This window comes from Lutra lutra, chromosome 3, assembly GCF_902655055.1.
Source record: "Lutra lutra chromosome 3, mLutLut1.2, whole genome shotgun sequence".
Lineage (NCBI taxonomy): Eukaryota > Metazoa > Chordata > Mammalia > Carnivora > Mustelidae > Lutra > Lutra lutra.
This window is the reverse complement of record NC_062280.1, coordinates 41,629,798-41,647,031: the sequence shown is the minus strand read 5'-3', so window position 1 is coordinate 41,647,031 and position 17,234 is coordinate 41,629,798. Positions and strand designations below refer to the sequence as shown.

Here is a 17,234-nt window from a genome sequence, read left to right as displayed (position 1 = left end):
ATGAACACTCCATCCAACGCAGTACACACATGCACACAGAACACTCTCCAAGATAGATCATACTGTGCAACCAACTAAGTCTGGGTTGATTTAAAAGGATTCAGATTATACAAAGTGTGTCCTCAGACCACACTGGGTTTAAGTTGAGAATCAAAAACAGGAAGATCTCTGGAAAATCTTCAACCATTGGGAAGTTCTAAACAGCCCATGGATTAAAGAAGACATCAGAAGAGAAAGTAAAATGTATTTTGAATGGAAACAAAAGGAGAATACAATATATGAATATTTTTAGGATACAGAACCAAAAAAAAAATCAGTAAACTCATACTATCTGCTCCTGATCACAAGACTTATTGTAATGTTACAGTAATCAAGATGGGATGACACTGGTGTAAAGATAGACAAATACATCAATGAAACAGAAGAGATGACAGCAATAGACCCACAAGTACGTGGTCAGTTGATTTTTGACAAAGACTCAAGGATAATTCAATGAAGAAAAGTCTTTCCAACAAATGGTACTGGTACAACTGGTTGTCTGTACATAAACAAAGAAACAAACTTTGATCCATACCTCACACCACATACAAAACTTAACTCAAAATATATCCTAGACTTTCTTGTGAAACCTGAAACTACAACCTCTTAAAAAAGAATGTTTGTGACCTTAGGTTAGGCACAGATTTCTTAGAACGTCAAAACTATGATCCATAAAAGAAAACAAATGGTAAATTAGACTTTGTCAACATTTTAAAACTTCTGTTCTTCAAAAGACACGTGAAATCAATGGAAACACAAGTCACAGACTGGGGGGAAATATTTGTAAATCACGTATCTGTCAAGGACTTGTATTCAGAATACATAAAACCTCTGAAAACTCAATAATAGGAAAGCAAATGGCCCAATTAAAAAGCAACTAGCCATACCTTTCAAAAATGCCAAGATTATGGAAAATAAAAGAAGACTGGGGAATTGTCCACATTTAAGGAGATTACAGAGACGTGGAAGTAAATGCACTGTGTAACCCAGCTTAGATCCTGGATTGGGAAAAGTCACTATAAAGGATACTACTGGGACAATTCATGAAATTTGAATATTAGCCAGAGATTAGAATATAGCATTGTATCAACATTACAATTCCTGATTTCATCATTGTACTGTTGTTATACACGAAGGTGACATGTTCTTGTTCTTGATGTCTGCAGCTAACTCTCCATGCTTCAAGAAGTGTGTGTGTGTAAAATAAGAAAGAGAAGGAAAGAGGATGAAAGGAAAAGAAAATGGAACAAACTATTAAGAACTGTGACCCTGGACCTTGCAACTTTATAGTATATCTGAAATTTTACCAAAATAAGATTATTGAAGCAATCTTAACACATACCCCTGTTTTCCACAGACTCTGGACCTCACGCCAGCTCTCTGAGAGGGGTGGCCATCCCTAGTTCCTGGCCCTCTACCGATGAACTCACGTGTACCATCTCCTGCAGCCCCTTGGGGTCCAGCTGCCTCTGCATAAGACCCTCCATCAGCTGCTCCAAGGCATGCTTCGCATTCGCATACAGGGTCTATGGCCAAGAGAGGGGAGCACCGGGCAGCAATGAGGGGGTGTGCACAGCCACCCACCACAACTCTGCAATGATCCATGCCAGGGTTGAGAAGTATGAGGTGGTCTGAAAATCACCCTTTTACTTCTGCTCAGACTGGGTCATTCATACCTATAGTCTCATGTGACATATGAGACAATCTCTGAAGAAGAACCCATTTTACAAAGGAGAAAACTGAACCCCCAGAGTCCAGTTCTTCTGACTCCTCATCCAGGACCAGGACCTTAAGGCCAAGATGGCTACCTGTCCACTAAAGGTCTGTCCTCCTTCTCCACATTATTGCTGGGAAACAGCCATCCAGTCAGGAACTGCATTTCCCAGCACCTCTTCCATCTAGGCATACCATGTGACTACATCCTGGCCAATGAAAGTGAGCAGCATGGCTCATAAATCCCCCATATTCTTTCTCTTCCTCTCCAGGGTGGATATCAGTACCCACAAGGGACCTTGAGCCATGCACTGAAGATAGCCAGTCTTCTGTCAGCCTGGTTCCCCCAAAGCAGCAGCTCCATCTCCACCCCCACTGCCAACTGGACTTTACTTGAGTGAGAAATAAACTTTCTTCTTGTTAGATCATGGAGATTTTAGGGTTTAGCTGTTACAGCAGCTAACATTACCTTACACTAACTAATAAGGCCCACTGCACTTTGCTGCCTTTAACCACTCACAGGTGGTTCAGGATGGTGGGCTCTCAGCACTGCCCGAGTTATCGTAAACTTTCAAGTCCTAACCCAGAAAATGAGGTGGCTCAGAGGGACATACCTGAATGGACTCATTATCCTCTGCTGGGGGTTGGAGAGAAATTACAGAATGAATACTGATATCCATCAGCTCATTGCTTTCCTCGGTGGAGTAGAATGGCTTCAGGTTGCTAAGGAAAGCAGTGACAAGAGGAGAGGTCAGAGGGGAGTTGAGACCGTGCCACCCCCACTGCACAGTCCAGGGTGCAGAGGGCTGTCACAGAATGAGGGAGAGGCTAGCCTCCCTGGTTGGGGGTGCAGGCATGCATCCTTCCCCACTCAATAGGATAGCAGGAGGGGCCCTGGGTCCACCCAGCCACCAGAATCCAGTGACTGTGTCTGTGATTGATGGGGAGACCCAGAGGCCCAAGGCTAGCTCTCCGACTTGATGCCTGCTCTGAGCCTGTCCTTCTCCTGCTCAGAAACCTTTCCTTGCTCCTCCCTGGCCATAACCACAGACTCTGCCTCCCAAGCTGGCCCTGGCCCAAGGGTTTTCAAGTGATAACTGCACCAACCAGACCAGAACCACCTTGGAGCTTCTTAGAAATGCAAACTCTCTGGCCCTACATCAGAGCTACTAAATCAAGAATTCCGAATGGAGCCCAGCCATCTGAGCTTTAGTGAACTTTCAGGGGTGGTAGCTGGTTGCTTGAAGCATGCCAACTCATTCTTCTCCTATCCTGTCATCAATAGTTCTCAAGCCTAGGTGCATACTGAGGTCACCTACAGAAGCTCCGAGGTGGCCAAGGGCCACATCTAGGGTCCAGGGATCCTTATTGAAAGGTCCGGGGTGGAGTCAGGGTATTGGTATTTTTCACGGGTCCCCAGTTGCTCGGTTGTGCCTCCAGGATTGGGAGCCACCATTCCACTTAACTTTAAACTCCTGCCCTGCAAGGAGGTGCTGTATTTTGCCCTGCCGGGAGCTTCCAGCTCCTACACAAATCCTGCTATTTTGTGGCAGATGCCAGCATGTTCCTGATCACCTCTGTCATATCGACAAAATTGTAACTTGTCAATAGCCCCCCCTTTTTCTGGTCTTAGATTTTTGTTCTTTTTATTCACCCAAAACCACTCAGCTCTGACCTGTAATTCCTTCTGTATACACTTGCCTTACCTCTGAGGCTCCAAAGAGATGTTCATGAAATTTACTTAAAATCTGCCTATGCGCTGACTCTTAAGGGCACTGGGTGGGGGGAAGGGTGGAGGGACCACAACAGATATTTCTGCTATGAGCCTAAATAATGCATCTGCCCCCACGGGTGCAGAATTCCCAGAGACCACCCAACCCGTTCAAATACTAACGCTATGCAACTTCTTCCCCCTTCCCTGCCAGTGGAGGGACCACTCCAGGAAGGCAAACCTGGGATATTATATCACTTTGTATTAACTATATCAGCGCTGTATCAATCAATAAATTCCTTGACTCCGCCCGACCCAACTAAAAGGATGCCATCTCCCTGCTATCCTATTGAGTGTCATTATGCGATTTCTTGCTCAAAATACCCCCTAATGGACTAAAGAACAGCCAGTCACCTCCCAACCCAGGAGAAGAACCCAACTTGAACTACTGCTGAGAATTAGGGAAAAGACCTGGTGGAAGCTGACCCCATGCCCTAGTGCAGCCCACTGCCCCAAGTGCTGCCCCCAAAGCCCCTGCTACAGAGGCAGAGAGGCCAAGTAGGGGCCACCCTCCCCCTCAAAGAACACTGAGGGGTGGTCTCAGTCTTTGGCCCCACCCTCTGAGACACCTGGGGCCAGAACAGGGGCCCAGCTCACCTCAGGTGTGAGAGGGCCTCCATTGCCATGGTCCGCACAGGAGACACCAGGCTGTCGGTGGGCTCTGCCTTGATGGTGGCCTGCCAGGCACAGCAGGGCGGTAAATGAAACGTCCAGAGCCCACCGGGGAGGACAGTGAGCGTGGGGGCAGCAGCACTCCCCAGGCTGGTGCCCGGGGCCTGGCACTGTACAGGGTGCAGACACCCCCTACAATGTTCTTCCTTGTAAAGGATCACCTGGCTGTTAGCATTTTAGGGGAGGCAGCAAAATCTGGTGTGGGAAGGACCGTGGGGCTCCAGACAGGCGTGGGGGCTTCTCACTCAGGCCTGCGCCTCCTTGCTGTGTGTCCTTGGGCAAAGGGCTTTCCGTGCCTGAGCCATCATGCGTAAAACCAGGCCTGTTTCATGGGGCTGTGGCTGCCTGGTGTGAAGTGGCACATGGATAGCTTCTGGCCCAGAGCGGGAGCAGGAAGCTCCCTCCGTCCTCGGGGCCTCCTGTTCCACCCACACCTCGATTCCCTCGGGGTTGGCTTCCGACGGAGGGGCGCACTTCTAGGAGCCACAACCTTGGAAGGGGGTGGGGAGATCTGGGGCTGAAGGGCAATGGCTGCCTGTACCTCCATCACCTCCACCAAGGCTTCTAGCCCTCAGGCAGCTGATGTTTTCTAGAACTCACTGAAGCTCTGTGCAAAAAGAGCTTTAAGATCTGCCTGTGGCCGAACCTGCCCCCTAGGTCCCTCCTGTGGAGAAACACAGGGGCCACAGAGGGGCAGACCAAGTGGGCCTCTGTCCCCCAGCCCTGAACCAGCCACCTTCGGACACCACCAGATTCCTGGCCATCACATCCTTTGTCAGAGAGACAAATGTCACACTCAGAACCCTACAGGTGGATCGAAGCAGAACCGAGACAGGGAGGGGCTTCAGGAACCCTGCAGCCCCCTTGTTCCTCAGATGCCCTGAGGAGCTCTGAAAACCTCTGACCAAGGAGAAGCCGGCCAGCAGTTAGACCCCAAAACTGCCCAACACCAAGGAAGCCCCACCCAGCTTACAATTATGATGCCAGTAAGAGTCATCTTCTGGGCAAACTGAAAGTCCTCCAGGTCCTTGATGTTTTTGATGGCGGTGGTGACCTGCACCACACTCTTCATGAAGGCCATTTTGAGACAGATGTCCTGTTCCCAGACCAAGAAGAGGGAAAGGTTGGAGCAGGTTATGAGTGAGCCCAAAGACCCCAAGCCACAGCCCTCATCGGGGAGGACCCTCCCTCCACGCCGAAGGAGAGACATCCAGAGATGTGTCAGAGACATCTGAACAATGGCAGGCCTATTCTGTCCTTCAGCTCCCTTAACCAAGCTTCTGCCATATGGCCAGGAGGCCAGCCAGGGGCCGGACAAGGCACAGCGCTCTGGCGCCCTCTGAAAACTCCACCTCCCTCCGGCGCTCCGACACCTGTGCTGAAGGACAGCCATCCCCGTCCGTGGGCACCTTCCCCGGCCACGGACACCGAGCCCTGTGTGTTGCCACAGAGACAGAAGAAGTTGAGATAAAATTGTTTCTGCTTTTACAACATGGATGAGCTTTGAGGACGTTATGCTAAATGAAACAAGCCAGTCACGAAAAGGCAAATACTGCGTGAGCGCAGTTCCATGAGATTCCTGGAGTGCTGAAATTCTAGACACAGGGAGTGTGGGTTGCCTGGGGCTGGGGAGGGCGGCATGAGCGTATGGTCAACAGGTGCGGGGTTTCCATTCCAACAAGATGAAGAGCTCTGCAGACAGCTGCTGGGGACAGTCACACAGCAACGTGAATGTCCTTAATGCCGCAGAAGCAGGATTACCATGGCAGATTTTATGGTATGTGTATCTGACCACAGTTTTAAAAACAATAATGAAACAATTTTTGCTTTATTCTGTGTTTCTGCCTCCTTGCCCTTCCAAGAAAGCAGCAAGTCCCTCTGCCTCCCTGAGGACATTCCCACTTCTTGTCCCTTGTTAAAGGGCTTCGGTCAGATGTCAGGAGGGGAGGGGGCAGAGGGAGTGAGCGAGGCTGGGAAGAGGGGGTGTCTATCCTGTGACTTCTGGGACCAACACTCACCCGCCCAGCATTGTGGGGGAAGGCTGTCCCCCCCCACTTCCCCCCACACCAGAGAACAGCACAGTTAGAGGCAATGGGTCTCCCAAAAGCTGGGAGTTGGGTGGGACTCCTGGCTGTCTGCTGGGTGGGGATGGGTGCTCAGATAGTGAAGTAGGTGACTCTGCTGGCCTGGCTTGGATGTGAGGGTGTGGCACGTGGGGTTACCTGGCAGCTGCTGGAGTAGTGATGAATGATCTTAGCAGTGATGGGGTTGTCCACGTGGGTGAGGAGCATCTGGGGGTGACAGTACAAGGCCACGCAGCTGTACATCACCATGAGGGCGCCCTTCACTGTTTCCCGCCTCCAGGGGTGGTCCTTCTGCGAGCCCAGTGAAAAGAGGAAGAACCACTGGATATGCATGAGGGAAGGCGGGGAGGTCTGTTCAACTTGCCCTTCTGAGAGGGAGCAGGGCCGCCCTGGCTGCACGTGGATGGTCTCTGGTCACGTGGCCAAAGGAGCCGTAGAGTCAGCAGAAATGGCTTTCTGGGTGCCTGAAATGCTCATTCATCTACTCATTCATTCGATGTACCTTTATTGAGCACCTACTATTTGCCAGGCACTGGGGACGCAGTGGGGAACCACTCACACCAGGGCCCACCCCCACAGAGGCTTCAGTCCAGCAAGATGCCAGCAGCACCCATTCACTGGGAGCAGGTGATTTGTGGGGACACGGCTAAACAGAGGCCACCGGTACACTCCTCCATAGCTTCACCTGCCAGGCTCTTGCTCTGGGCCATGGTCTCTTGTGATATCGGGAATCCAGTGAGAACAAGCCTGGGATGAAGTGTTGTAGGGCCACCAAACCCATTATGGAGGGTGGGCAGGGGTGCCCAGGCCCCGCCAGGCCTTGATTAGAAATCTACCTCTCAGGTCCTGCTTCGCAGAGAAGCTGGGACAAAAGTCTGAGATGCCCTTGAGTCTCTCCATCCAGACTTCCAGAACCCCCAGGGCAAGGGTTCTAGGTCAAGGCCAAAGCCTGAGGCATCAATAACAGCCTGGAGCACTGTGTCCTGTGGCAGAGAGGGGCAGCCTCCAGAGGCCAGACCACGGCTTCCCCGCTGGCCAGTGGCATGTCCTCAGACAGCATCCTCTCCTAAGGACCGTGGGACTGACAGCCCCTCCACCCCAGTACCTCTGATTGACTGAGGCCGAGCTCCCAGCATGAGCAAAGAGCCCACTGAGCTCTACACAAGGAGCTTCTTCAGCTCCACTGGGGCTGCGTGAGGCCTGGGACCCTGCATGCCCTCCAGCACCCGGGGGGGACCCACCGCTGCTCTGAGGAGCCCACGTCGGGCTTGCCTTTGTAGTGTCTGGGACCCAGACACTACACAGGCCCACCCTGTGTTCTTTAGATTATCCAAGGGCTTTGTGGGAGGGGGCCCCCGGCTGATTCTGAGGGCAGTTTGCTCTTAAGACCCAGCAAGGACCTTGGCTGAGCTCTGAAGGCGCTGGTCTACGAGACCCCCAGAGACTGGACTGGGGAGCGAGCGTGACTCACTCGCCAAGCGCCGATCTGCCAAGACTGCTCCGACTCCTGGATCCTCTCCTCAAAGTCATGGAGCACGTTCAGCACTGTCTTCACCTGGCCGCGGGCACACAGGCCAAAGCACAGAATCACGCCCTGCAGGGAGACCGCCCGGCTGGAGTGAGGGCGGGGGGCCAGGGCCACAGGAGCACCCGCACCCCTGCACATACATATACACACGGCACACACACACCAGTAGACACACAGGCACGCGTGCACTCACACACACTCAAGCATGCCTAGGCCCATAACCCCCTAGGGTCAGAGGAGTCTGCTGCACAGGAAGGGGCTGCAGGGCCCCCTCACCTCCCGGTCAAAGTCATTGCCATAGTCTGTCTTGTACAACAGCTCCAACAGCAGCACCTCCACCTTGTCGGCCTCCAGGCCCGTGGCCAGCGTGAAGCCCAGGGCCCGATACAGAAAGCCCTGGAAAGGCAAGGGACAAAGGGAGCCTCAGCCTCTTGGCTCTGCCCGTCAGGGGTCACCTCCATGGGGGGCCCCCTACCCGACACTCTCGATTATCTGTTTCAATGCGCAGATACCTACGCATTTCGTAGAGTCTTTGAAATAAACATTCAGGTGTTCTGGAGGGTTTTATATTATAAACAAGTGTTTGTGAGGGTGTGGCACCTAGGGTTACCTGGCAGCTGCTGGAGTAGAGATGAATGATCTTAGCGGTGTACTATAAATACGAGCGTATTGTAAACACTGGGGGCCAAATTTCCTTCCTCTAGAGGTTGAATGAATTTCCCCTCACAACAAATTCAAGAGCACCTGGGGACAAGCCCTGCTGAGTGCCCTTGCACATTCTCACCATCCGGTCTCTGAATCCCTGCCTGTGTTCTTTGCCCATTTCCCATTGACTTATTCTTCCTGTTTTCTCTTTTGCTCGTGAGAGCCTCTTGTGTGTATTTGGAGAAACCACAAGAACAAACATGTCTTGTTTCACTTAACCCACATAACAACTCCAGACGGTAGATACGGTTGCTGTTTTGGGAGATGGAAATGCAAGTGGGAGGTGGTAGAACTGGGATTTTTAAATCAAACATTGTCTGGGGTGCCTGGTGTGGTGCCTCAGTGGGTTGAGCGTCTGACTCTCCGTTCCAGCTCAGGTTCTGGTTTCGGGATCATGAGATCGAGCCCCTCATTGGGCTCTGAGCTCAAGCACAGAATCTGCCTGAGGATTCTCCCTCTCCCTCTGCCCCTCTACCTGCTCCCTCAAAATTAATCAATCAATAAAATCTTCAAAAAAAAAAAAAAATCACGCATCGTCCCAGGCTCCTTTCTTAAGGATCACGTACCAGAAGCCTCAACCAGCAGATCACTCTATTGCTGTATTTCTCCCAAGGGTCTCTCTTTCTTTTTTATTTTACTTATTGCAACTTCGTCACACAGAAAACATTCATTTTCACAGAGGAAAGTTGTCTTTCTTTTCCCTTGTCTTTCTTGGTTTCCTTTATGTATATGAAGGCCTACTCTGTGTCAAGATTGAAAGCTATTTGTTGATGTACTCTGGTCATTCACAGTTTTCTTTCATTTGGTACACTTCAATCTTTGATCCGTCCTGAGAGAGTAAATCCCTCCTTCGTGAGCTTTATTGTCAATATGTTCTGAGCCATTGTCTTCCACTCGTTCATTCAGGTGAACTTGGAAATAATCTAGTCGAATTCCATAAAATTGTCCAATGTCCACAAAAACTCCTTTTGGGGATGTGACGGGGAAGTACCTTGTACGGTAGTTTAATTTGAACAACGTGGATGCCTTTCCAACATGGAGACTTCCCATCCGAGAGCAAAAGATGCGTCAATGTCATCTCGTTTCTCTCATTGTTCCTGCACCTCCTTGTCATTCCGTGCTCCTACACTGGTTCCACATACGTCACTTCGTCAATAATGCCTTTAATTACATGTTTACATTGTGTGGCTACTTGGAATGGGATCTTTCTTCACTATATCATATTTTTGTTTTATTTGTTTCTGGGAAAGAGAATGATTTCTGCATATCAGTTTTGGGAGAAGACTAGCTCTGACAACAGGGGCTGCAGTTCTGGAAGCTACTGGGGGCCACCTTGCATACGGGGAGGTGCCGGCTGAGCGATGAAGAGACAGGAGGGTCCTGGTGAAGTTCCCTGAGCCACTGTATCCAACTGTGCCTTCTTGAGTTTTCTAAGCCAGTAAAATCCTGCTCACTGATTTACTTTCCCTAAGCGAGGTGAACGATGGCAATACAGTTGAATTCTGTGCATTTGCTTATTAAATAATATATACTTTTTCTTTTTTCTTTTCTTTTTTTTTAAAGATTTTATTTATTTATTTGACAGAGAGAGAGAGAGATCACAGGTAGGCAGAGAGGCAGGCAGAGAGAGAGGGTGAAGCAGGCTCCCTGCTGAGCAGAGAGCCCGATGTGGGACTCGTTCCCAGGACCCCGAGATCATGACCTGAGCTGAAGGCAGACGCTTAACCCACGGAGCCACCCAGGCACCCCTCTTCTTTTCTTTTTAAAGGGACCCAGATCCCCACATGCAGCCCCACATTGGATGTGTCTGGAGTCTTGGAAGTTTGACTGCCCTACATTCTGTTATAAAGGAACCTCGAGTGCTTGTTTGGAGGCTCCAGCAAGGGAGAGCAGTTATTTGCATGCTCTTGACCCAGCAACCTTGCTCCTCCTCCTTGGAGCAAGGTCATCTTCTTGGGCCAGGCAGGCAGCTTCGGGAGAGACGCGCATGGAGCAATGAGGGAGGACGGGGTTACCCAACTAGCCAGCCAGACAACCTGAATCAACCCCGGCGACCAATGGGGTGACAAATGTCATAGCCAGATCACCCTCACATCCTATGTACAACTTTCTTCCAAATGGACATCTGTCCTTATATTGACATTGGATAAAATCTTAAACATACACATGTATGTTTAGCTATAGAAGAGTCTCTGTAAGATAGCCTTGCTTTTTGTTATTTTACCTACTCACCTATACAGGCTATCTATTGGAACAAACACAATTTTTGGTTCACACCTGTAAGTGCTTTGCTTAGACATCTCTTTGAGATATAGTTCACATACCATAAAATTAACCCACTTAACGTTTACGAATTCAGTGGTCTATTCACAGAGTTGTGCAACCATCAGCACAATCTAAACCTAGAACATTTGGATCACTACCCTCCCCACACCAGAGAAATCTCATACCTCTAACAGTCACTGCACATTTCCTGCAGCCTCTTACACCCACTAATCTACTTTCTCTCTCTAAGAAGATGTCTATTCTGGGCATTACAAGTAGACAAAATCATATAGTATGTGGGGTTTGGATCCCTTTGCATCTGGCTTCTGTCACTTAGCATGATGTCTTCAAGGGTCATCCTTTCTGTACCATAAATCAGTACTTCGTTCCTTTTAATGGCTGAATAATAGTCCATTGTACAGATAGACCACATTTTGTTTATCCTTTTGTCCACTGGTGGGCATCTGGGTTGTTTCTACTTTTTGGCTATATGAATAACACTAGAGTGAATATTTATGTATGAGTTTTTGTATGGATGTATGTTTCCGTTTCCCCTGGGCATATACAACTCAGAGCAGAATTCCTGGGTCATATGGTAACTCCGTATATAACACTTCAAGGAACTGGTTTTCCATTCACACCAGCAGTATATAAGTGTTTGCACTTCTCCACATTCTTACCAACACTTGTTATTATCTTTTGTATTATAGCCATCCTAGTGGGTGTGAGGAGGTATGTCCCTGCAGCTTTGATTTCCATTTTCCCTAATGGTGCTAATCTTGAACATTTTTTCACGTGCTTATTCATCATGTACGTACCTTCTTCAAAAAATATCTATTCATATCATTTGCCCATTTCTGAACTGGCTTGTTTTTTTGTTATTGAGTGAGAAGAGCTCTTCATATATTCTAGATACAAGTCTCTTACCAAGGACTTAATTTGCAAATATTTTCTCTCATTCCAAGGGTTGTCTTTTCGTTTTCTTGATGGTTTGATTTTCAGCATAAGAGTTTTTATTTCTGGGGCGCCTGGGTGGCTCAGTGGGTTAAAGCCTCTGCCTTCGGCTCAGGTCATGATCCCGGGGTCCTGGGATCGAGCCCCGCATTGGGCTCTCTGCTCCGCGGGGAGCCTGCTTCCTCCTCTCTCTCTCTGCCTGCCTCTCTGCCTACTTGTGATCTCTGTCTGTCAAATTTAAAAAAAAAAAAGTTTTTATTTCTGATGATGTTCAAGTTATCTAATTTTCTTTCTTCACTCGTGCTTTTGGTGTCATATCTAAGAAGGCTTTGCACAAAATCAGCTGACAGCAAATGTGAGGTTTATTTCTGTACTTTCTATTCTTTTTTTTTTTCTATTACATCAATCTGTCTTCCCATCCTATGCCAGTACTATATTGTCTTGTTTACTGCGGTTGTGTGAAAGCAGTCTTGAAATTGCAAAATTTGAGTCCTCCAACTTTGGTCTTTCTCTTAATCATAATTATGTTGGCCATTCTGGGCCCCTTGTATTCCCAAATGGATGTTAGGATCAGCTTGTCAATCTCTAAAAAAAAAAAAAGAAAGGAAGGAAGGAAAGAAAGGAAGGAGGGAGGGAGTGTGGGTGGGAGCAACAGAGGGACAGAGGGAAAAGGAAGGGAAGAAGGAAGGAAGGAAGGCAGGCAGACAAGCAAGAGAGAGGAAGGAAGGCAGGCAGGCAGGCAGACAGGTGGACAGGCAGACAAACCAGCTAGGGTTTATGACAAGGATCACAATGAATCTGTAAAGACATTTGGGGAGTATGCCATCTTGACCATATCGTCTTCCAATCTGAGAACATGGATCCTTTCCATTAATTGAGATCTTCTCTGATTTCTATCAATAATGTTCATAGTTTTATAAAGACAATGAATGAAATACACATGTGACCATGAGCCAGTAGCTGGATGGGTCAAGTGTATACAACGACATCCAGCAATCTGCCAGTGGGGTTGGGGACAGTTGAAGGTCGTGCTCCAAACCTCAGCTTGCTTACTCTTTCTTTGTCCCTTCCTGACCTCATCATCTTCACTTCCAAGCTAGAACTCAGCAAGCCCTTTAGCCTTCTGTGGTTCAGTGTCATCCCCACCATTTTCACCATTTGTCAAAACCTGTTGAGACATCTCGATTCTTGCCTACTGGACTCTGCTAGGAGACCATGTCAGGTGGAGAGCAAAGTGAGAGGATCGGGAATCTGGCTGCTAGAGAAGAGATCCCCCAGCTTCAACACAGCAGTTTCTTAAAGAAAAACAAAACAGAACAAGACACAAAAACCCACTGGCCTAGACCACCCATGTCTCCTCACAGGACCCTGTAGACAGCCACGGGTGCAGCTGGTCTCACACACAGGGCGAGCCTCCATTCCACCGTTCCTGGAGGCCCTTCCCTGTCTGAACTGCTCTGACACTGTGAGCACAAACCTTCTCCAGGGAGGGGCTGTCGAAGCTTTCAATCTGGTTGTTCAGCTCCTTGCTCAGACGCAAGCTCCAATTGGAACCTCGGGTCTTCTTAAGGGAATTTCTCAGAAACTGAGGAGGCAGAAGATGTCACTGGGCAATGCCATATATCCCCAGTTCTGTTCTCTCCCAAGCTCCAGGAGCACTGTGTGACCTTGAGCAGTGACTCCCCCTCTCTAGCCCCCTTCCCCAATCTCTAGATAGCTCAACCCATCGAACCCTGACCCAGTGCTAACATTCTGTAGGCCTGGGGAACAGCTGTGGTTTGGGGGCTGGAAGGAGGAAGTCACCCCTATGCTGCTTTCCTGAACATTTGGTCCCTGAGGATAAAAGGCTCTCTGTTCTCCTCTGCTAATGGACACAGCTGTAGACATGCTTGGCACCTGCCCCCGCAAGTTTTCTTGGGGGTGTCCTTAAGGGACTCCTAAACTCTCCACACATCAACCCCACCAAGGGGCCTCCCATGCACTCCTCCCCTTTCTCCCAACCCAACCTCAGCAAGCAGGATCACGTCTTTACCTGAATCAGCTTGTCCTCCCAGGTTTTCTGATTCCAAGTAAACTCAGTATGTTCTGCAGAAAGAAGGGCCACACCTGCTGACTTCTTCAGCTGCTCCTCTTTGGATCAGCCTCCTTAGTCAGGCATTCAAAGCCCTCCATGGATGGTCTCAGCACATGCTGCATTTCCCTCCCCGCTTCCCCAAAGACCCAAATAGGCCTCACGGGTCTACCCTGAGCTTTGGTTCCTGCTGCTCAGTCCCTGTGATTAGTACTCCAGCATGCACACTGAGAGGGGAGCTGACTTGGGCTTGGTGCCCCGGATGCCTCACCTTCCAGGTACTTGACCAGCAGTGGGATCTCCAGCTCCCACATGTCAGCCATGGAGGGTGCAATGCTCTGTCTCAGGGTCCTCAGGAGGTTGAGCATGGCTATCCCTCGGCCCTCCCCCTTATAGGGGGATGACATCAGCACCTGGGGAGCACCAAGACTCCAGTGGGGCCCTGCCCCAGGCTGGGCAGTGCCAGGCATTTTGTTCCCAGAAAGAAGAAGAGGGGTAAGATAGTGGGCTTTCCCCCCCCCATCCCAGGCTTCCACGGAGTGTGGATTAGTGCCCCATAGTCAACATAAGGAGGAAATCCGGGGCACCTGCGTGGCTCAGTCATTTAAGCGTTTGACTCTTAATTTTGGCAGATCATGATCTCAGGGTCATGAGATCGAGCCCCATGTCAGGTTCTGTGCTGGGCATGGAGTCTGCTTGGGATTCTCTCTCTTCCTCTCCCTTTGCCCCCTCCCCACTCTTTCTCTCCCCCTAATAAAAAAGAAAAAAAAAAAAAGGAGGATGAGAAGGCACAGGTAAATGCCTATGAAGGACCCCTGGGGGCAGGCAGGCCATTGGCAGTGTCCTGGAGTTGCTTAGGGGCTGCTCAGAAATGAGCAGAGGAATCCAGGAGCATGTCCTCACCGGGTCCCAGGGCATCTGAACACACTGCCCCTGCCACGTCTACCCAAGAGGAATGAAAGGGACCCAGAAAGTTCTGTCCTCTCAAGTGCCTAGCTCCCTCCTCCCACTGGAGGCTTCAGGAATTAGGAGCTCAAGGGAGAGGGGTCACAGGCAATGGCCTCAGTCAGGCCAGGGCATAGCCTGGGGAGCCACTCACCAGGAGACGGGCCAAGAGTTTCTGGGGTGCAGGCAGGTCCACTGAGGAAGAAGGAGATACGAACCTACTCCAGTTGCCCAGTTCATACCAGGACGGGCCCCCAGACCCCTAGGGCCCATGCCCCTGAGAAGGGCTCTGCCCTGGAAGGTACTTCCCCAACATCATCCCATTGCCCCCAGAACAGAAAATGGGTTAGCATAGGGACCAGTGATATGTCCATAAGGAACCTCATTTTCATTGGTTTAGTCTGGGAAGAGGAGAGAAACAATGACATCATTAGATGTCAGGGGGCGGCCTAGCCCAGAGTCCAGGTAAGGTCATGAAGAAGACCCTCCCCACCATTTGCCATCCCTCGGTCCTGAAGGGCTCCTAAAATCACACCCACCACCAGCAACGCCCATCCAGCAAAGCTCCAGGCCCATGGGAACAGCTCCCTTGGAAGAGCAGTGTCACCCCTCTGTTGGGGGAGGGGAACTCGGGGAATGAACCGCCAAAGCATGTTTGCACAATTTTAACTCATCCTCAGACACGGTAAGGTGGGCCTTCAGCCTGGCTGGCTGGGATCTGACGGCTTCCTGGAAATAACGGAGCGGCTACTTCCCGGGACAACAGTAGTCTACCTGCCCTATCTCACCGGCTATGGCGGGGAGGCTGCCCACCGTGCCTGCTCTTGCCGGCCACGCTGGCCTCCACGTCCTTGGTGTGGAGCTGGCGTTCCGCCAGGTTTGTGAGGCTGATGCAGATGGGGGTCAAGGCCTCCGTGTAATCCGTCTCCATGATATAGCACAGGAGCCTCACCCAAAATTCCTGGGTTGCGGGGCAGGGAGGAGGAAGCGTTAGCTGGGGCACCCACGGCCGTGTAGGAGACCCATCTCACCACCGCACAGCTCGCCTGCTCTAAGCAGCGGCTCGACAGATTGGAACTCCCATTACCCTCCTCAGTACCTCTGGTCTTAAGATAGGCTGCCCCCCGGACAGGGAGCATCTAGCCCAAGTCCTCACTTAAAGGACAGTGATCCCCTCCTTGTGCTATGATGGCAATTTTTTCCTACTTTTCTTTGCTACATCACACTGCGTTGCCATGAAAAGTTGGCACATTTGTTCCTCCTTCATCCTGTGCCCTCCTTGGGGTTATACTGAGCCCTTCGAGCATATGGCCTTCGTGTCTTCATAGTAGGAACTCACTGGATGCTTGTGGAATTAATCCATTAAAATCATCTCTGCACATGCGCGCGCACACACACACACACACACACACCTGGGCTGAAGGGGCTTTAAGGAAATTGACACATTTCCTGCTCTAAGTCAATGGATACATACTGAGACCCACTGTGTGCCAGGCACCACCTTAGCCTCCGGGACACTAAGTTCCCACCAAGGACCCAGCTCTGGAACCAGATCTTCAAGAACAAGAGCTCAGGCAATGGGAAGATGAGGGGCCCCTCCAGACATCCCAGACAGTGGGAACAAGAGAAGCAAGAGCGCAGAACCCTGGGCATGCCCCATCCTCCCCGGAGCCCAGGGCACAGGGAGCATGCAAGCCAAGCTGTCAGCTGCAGGGGCCCCACCCAGGGGGCAGCCCAACCCAGGGGGCTGCGGGGATGTGGGTCACACTCACATTGGTCATCCCACTGACGGAAGAGGTTATGATCTTCACGGTGTCCATGGTGACTTTGTGGACCATCTTCTCCTCCAGGTCCCTCTGATAAAAGCTCTCTCGGTGATTTGTCTGGAAGCCAGAACCGAGGGGGTCCCTGCTCGTGGGCCGGCAGGGGCTTGCTGCAATCTCAGGCATGGTCTCCTCACGCCTTTGAGGCTCCATGCCCAGATACTGGGTCTCCAGGGTTTTCTAGATGTACTGCCCACGCCTCTACCTACAGCTCGCCATGAGCCCAGGCACTGGTGTCCTGGACGTTGATGGGTACAGAATCAAGCACGGGAGCAGCAAGAAAAGGAAAGGAAAGCAAAGGAAAGAATCTTTCCTGAGGCTCTGGAAACCACTTCCCAAGAGGAGCTGCACCATGGTCCGCCTATCAGGGCCACTCACCAGCTTGTAGGTGGACAGAGTCAGCTGCATGGACACGTACTTCAGGCCCCAGCCTTTGATCCTGTCCTGGTAGCCAGACAGAGCCAACTGGCCGATGATGCGGAGAATAGCCATCCTCACCTGAGGGGACAGGGCGGTGGACATAAGGGAATGGGGTGGGCTCCATGGTGGGGAGGCTCTGCACCTAACTCCCAATGCTGGCCCATGAGGCAGCTAGGAATTCGGAGTGCTCTGGGTGCAAAGAGGCCTCAGAGGCAGTAGCCCACTCCGTCCACCACCCCCTGCC

General features: G+C 50.6%; 1 protein-coding gene across 3 annotated transcripts in view; it reads right to left on the bottom strand.

Moving 5' to 3' along the window:
- MROH2A (maestro heat like repeat family member 2A) overlaps positions 1-17,234 on the bottom strand; it is a 44,112-nt gene that overhangs the window by 13,123 nt on the left and 13,755 nt on the right. For 2 of the 3 annotated variants that reach the window (XM_047721571.1, XM_047721569.1), the window contains exons 13-26: positions 16,949-17,068; positions 16,520-16,630; positions 15,561-15,708; positions 14,902-14,942; positions 14,074-14,215; positions 13,764-13,837; positions 13,209-13,316; positions 8,084-8,203; positions 7,751-7,873; positions 6,418-6,570; positions 5,169-5,291; positions 4,121-4,200; positions 2,367-2,475; positions 1,470-1,565 (exon numbers count right to left, since the gene is read on the bottom strand). In XM_047721571.1, the coding sequence (XP_047577527.1) occupies positions 1,470-1,565; positions 2,367-2,475; positions 4,121-4,200; positions 5,169-5,291; positions 6,418-6,570; positions 7,751-7,873; positions 8,084-8,203; positions 13,209-13,316; positions 13,764-13,837; positions 14,074-14,215; positions 14,902-14,942; positions 15,561-15,708; positions 16,520-16,630; positions 16,949-17,068 (1,548 nt within the window). The remainder of the gene's footprint in view (positions 1-1,469; positions 1,566-2,366; positions 2,476-4,120; positions 4,201-5,168; positions 5,292-6,417; positions 6,571-7,750; positions 7,874-8,083; positions 8,204-13,208; positions 13,317-13,763; positions 13,838-14,073; positions 14,216-14,901; positions 14,943-15,560; positions 15,709-16,519; positions 16,631-16,948; positions 17,069-17,234) is intronic. The other variant, XM_047721568.1, reaches the window with a different exon arrangement.